Here is a 4,485-nt window from a genome sequence, read left to right on the forward strand (position 1 = left end):
TATTTCCAATTATGCATTAATTTCAAATCACGTCATAACTCATCAGTCATTACAATAATTGAATTATACGTTGGTGTAGAGGTCAATACAGGTTCGTTGCACTGTCTATTTTTTAACTCTAAAATATTACAACTAACAATAATATATTATAATAGATAATATTTAATTATAATTAACAGGAATAATTTAATAATATTTTTTCTAAACTATTCTTATACATTTGAGAAGTTAAGTGTCCACTAAGCAGGAATTATCCACTCATGCAATGTCGGTTCTATTTTTGATTTCTATAATACTCGGAGTTACTGTGAAATTATTGTACACTAGTGATGGCTGCAAAGAAGACCCGAAAAACTGCAGTAAGAAGATAATGTATGCCATCAGCAACCCAAAACCCTATGAAAAAAAAAAACAGTCAAATGTAGTGTATAATATAGTGTAATGGTATAATATATTATATAGGTATCATATTTACTCTATGTACTTAATTTTTGCATATTTATAGATATATTGATATAGTAATAATATGTATACAGTTTTAAATTCTAGAATTTGAACTAATATAACCGAATAATAATCATGTTTGTATAAAGATATAAGTGATCATTTATCAAGAAAATTTTATTCGTTTATAATATTTAGTTACTTACTGCATAGAAGAAAGCTATATTAATATTCATCATTCCGTATATTTGGAATTTTGAACTTATTGCGTCTAATTGATTTTGAAATAGAATGATCTGTAAAGCATTTATGGTAAATATTATTGTGAGTATTGCGTATCAATGTAAATTCTGAATTAATCAGATTTAAAAGCAATGTCAAATATTTATTGGTACTACTGTATAAGTTATACTATTGTAAAATGATAATATTATACATTTATAACTGTAAATTATTGTTTTTATAAATGATAATAACTATAACGCTCACAAAATTAACAATATATTTTTGAAAATCTCCTATTATAAACAAAAAACCTCAATAAAAATTGTTTGTATAATTATTTGACTATTCAATTTTAAAAAAAGTGTCCGTTGATAAAAAATTAAAAAACCATATAATATTATAAAAAATATAATTGATTATAATCGAATAATTTTATGATTAATGTGGATGACTTAAATAATATATTATTAATGCTGTCTGTTGATAATGATAATAATATAATAATATTTTAACAAATAACATTTTTGTAATTATTTCATATAACTTTTTTGCAGGTAGTCAACGATAAAATATTATATTCAATATTTGTGTTAAAATGTATTTAGAAAGTAAAACTTTAAAATAGAGGTAATTAATTTATAATATATACAATTTTATATAACGTAAAAATCTGTAATTGCGTTAAACTTATTTAACTTTTATTAAACTTAAAAAAATTATTATTTAATTATTTTGCTTTAAAAACATAAAAGTGAATACCTCGGGCATTAATCTCCTGCTAGTGACTGGATTTAATGTTAATGTAAGCCAACTCAATGAAATCCGTATAGGTATAATCTGTATAATATTTAAAAAAAAATCATATTTATTAATCACCGATAATCATTTAAATATTTAAAAAAATTAATAATGTAAATGTAAACTAAAATTCTAACGTAATTAGGTTATACTGAGTGTCTGCAATATATCAACCCGTCAGAGATTTAGAATATTAAATACCTATGTAGGTATAAATGTATAATGCTATATTATTTTCAATATTAAACTAACACGGAATTCACAAAAACTATAACAATTTAACGACACCGCAGCTAATATTGACCTAATTATTGAAAATCTAGTAAGCACTACTATTTAATAAATAATTTTAATAATGGTTTTTAAATAATAATACTATAGCTTAATGTTTTGCCGTTTCCATTCCCTTTTTCACTAGCGTTTATACAGAGAAATTTCAAGTGTTGTAATATCCCAACGTAAGTCATTGATAAAATACATTTAATCAATGCTATGATTTAATTATTTATTTCTTAGAGTGAAATATAGATGTAGTCATCTAGTTATATTTATGTATCGTTAATCACTGTTAAAAATATTTTAAGCGAACTTTATGATTAGTAGAATATTTCAATATTATATATCGATAGGTACTTTCAAACATTTTAAAAAATGACGAAAAATTGTAAACAAAGCTGTAAAATGCATGCATTTATGTTCCAGATTTACCAATATTTATATTCAGTAATTATGTTAAAATGTGACCACTATTTGTAACGAAAAAAAGAAAAATACCTAGATACCTAAGTCAATTTACTATAAGAACCATAAGTAGGTATTTACTATTTATTTATACAACTGATTGATGTACTGAACATACACCCACTTTTTAAGGAAATTTCTGTGTTTTATTCCTTGAAAAATTGCATTTTCGAACTAAGAGGACTTTTTTTGCAATACTTGTTCGTTCATATTGCTACCACCATATTTAAACGTTAAATTAAATTCTCAAATTTCACTCATCTATATAGTCAATATAGTATGACCATGTTAAACAATAGAACATATTATTTTTATCAAGGTATGCCGTGTGCGCTATTATATGCAGGTTAGATAGGTTATATACATCATGGACCTCACCATTTTTGTGATATAATACTCGCACGAGTGCATGTACCACAACCGGACGATTCGCATGCCCCAATAGCCCGAGTACAGGACGGTGTTCGCGTAAGTGATCGTCGTACGTTTGTCCCACATGACGTAAGTCAAGTGGTACGTCACCTCAGACGTGTAGAACACTATGCGGCACACACTGTCGATCATGTTCACCAGCAGCGGCAGCTGGAACGCGCGGTTGACGCGTGAAAACGTCTCCGTCGCCCTCATGTGCGCGCACCTCAGGTGCCGGATGTCCGACGCGCCAAACGCCGGTATTCCCAAGTGGGCCGGATGTCCGGCCGCGGGACTCGCCCAACATCTCCACCGCGGGTGCTCGGCCTTGCGCACCAGGTCCTGTACGTCCTCGTGGATCCGCTTCAGCCGGACGTACAACGTCAGGCAAGTGACGTAGAAAAACTGTTCGACCACGATGCCATCGATGTTGGATAGGAACGAGAACAGGCAGATGAAGTACTGGTGATTGAACCTGCAGCAGTCGAGAAAAAAAGCTTCAGAACGAAATGCATTTCGAGTTTTAAAATCAAAATTTAGCATGGTCTTAGGTATTGTTCGTCTGCCTCACAACCGAAAACATATCTATGATTCCTTAATTCCCCTTACTGCAGAGGAAATATATCTAGAGACATACTACTTTTAATATTAAATACGAAGGACTTTACTCGAATATTGCCGTACTGTGCTGACAACCTGTACAAACTGTATTTGGACTAAACAAAACGACAGGTATTGCAATGCATATAAATCTTGTAGTCCTTATGTCAACATATAATAACCATACGTCGTGGAATCGATGCCTACCTGGACGTGGACAGCACGATGTAAATGCCAAACTCGTAGGCGACGAACGCGACTATGGTGAAAGCCTTGATCGGTGGCCAGAAGCGGCCGTCACCGCGGTGGACGCGTGGCCGGAGCAGACACTCGCCGACCAGCGCCACGACCGACGGCTGCGACATGTGCACCTGACACAGGGCGGCCGTCGCGGACGTGGTGAACGTCATGTACACGTACAGCTCGTAGACTTTTACCGGCGACGTGGTGGCCAGCTTCTTGTCCAGCGCCTGCCGGTTCCGGTTGTCTGCAGCAGCGCCGCCCGGGTGCATCCGGAATATCCCGGAAACGACGGTCGCGGCGGCCGACCAGAAGAGCAACAAGTGCACGGCCTTCAGGGCAGCGCCAAACCAGTGCAGGCGAAACCTGTGTGGCGCCGACCGTGACACAGTGTAGGGGAACACGCCCAGCGCGTACCCGAACGCCCACAGCGGCCCGTAAAGAGGTGCTGAGGTAGTCATCGCGTGACGATAATCCAGGACGATGATGACGCGGTCCTGCAATGCATCACCACGGTTATTGTTATCATAGAGCGTGGGTTTTGATGTTCCGAAAAAAGAAACAAGACAAATGACTAGTGTTTATAATCAACGCTCATAGTTATATCCATGTGCGAGACCAATGGCATCAGGCTAACAACAAAACACATCCAAACCGAGTGACAAAAGTTCTATCGCGACCTACTCAACCTTGATATTTGACTCATCCCTCGCACCAAATCCAGATCAAAACTATTATTTAATCTTTAAGTTTGTAAAATCAAATCGGTTACCTCATTAGCACGGCAAATACGATGTAACTAATGTGTGGAGGTTGAAAGAAGTTGAGAGTTACATTATTGTACCTGGATATTTGAAACTGTGGGTTACGTTTATTGTACATTATTTGTGTTTTGTGTATTTCAGAACAATGGTGGATTTCAGTGAGGGTAACATTCATTGACTGGAACCGTTTACAATATTATACAGTGCGAAACGTTGTGAATCGCATTACTTGACCATATTATTATGTTGATGTTATGGGTAA

At 34.5% G+C, this 4,485-nt stretch overlaps 1 protein-coding gene across 1 annotated transcript; it reads right to left on the minus strand.

The window, feature by feature from the left end:
* Positions 1-258: 258 nt before the first annotated feature.
* LOC111026760 lies at positions 259-3,950 on the minus strand. Its single transcript, XM_022304925.1, has 5 exons — positions 3,427-3,950; positions 2,587-3,094; positions 1,429-1,506; positions 651-740; positions 259-396 (listed from the first exon to the last, which is right to left on the minus strand). The coding sequence occupies exons 1-5, from the start codon at positions 3,918-3,920 to the stop codon at positions 259-261; spliced, it is 1,308 nt and encodes a 435-aa protein (XP_022160617.1). The 5' UTR covers positions 3,921-3,950.
* Between the last annotated feature and the right edge of the window lie 535 nt (positions 3,951-4,485).

The sequence above is a fragment of the Myzus persicae genome, unplaced genomic scaffold (assembly GCF_001856785.1).
Source record: "Myzus persicae strain clone G006 unplaced genomic scaffold, MPER_G0061.0, whole genome shotgun sequence".
In the NCBI taxonomy this organism is placed as follows: domain Eukaryota; kingdom Metazoa; phylum Arthropoda; class Insecta; order Hemiptera; family Aphididae; genus Myzus; species Myzus persicae.

Excerpts from the sequence above, each read along its gene's own strand:
- LOC111026760 (XM_022304925.1), bottom strand. The coding sequence starts at position 3,920 with ATGACTACCTCAGCACCTCTTTACGGGCCGCTGTGGGCGTTCGGGTAC. Across the intron at positions 3,095-3,426 it reads ATCGTGCTGTCCACGTCCAG|GTTCAATCACCAGTACTTCA; the intron begins GTAGGCATCGAT and ends CGACTGCTGCAG. Across the intron at positions 397-650 it reads ATATAGCTTTCTTCTATGCA|GGTTTTGGGTTGCTGATGGC; the intron begins GTAAGTAACTAA and ends TTTTTTTCATAG.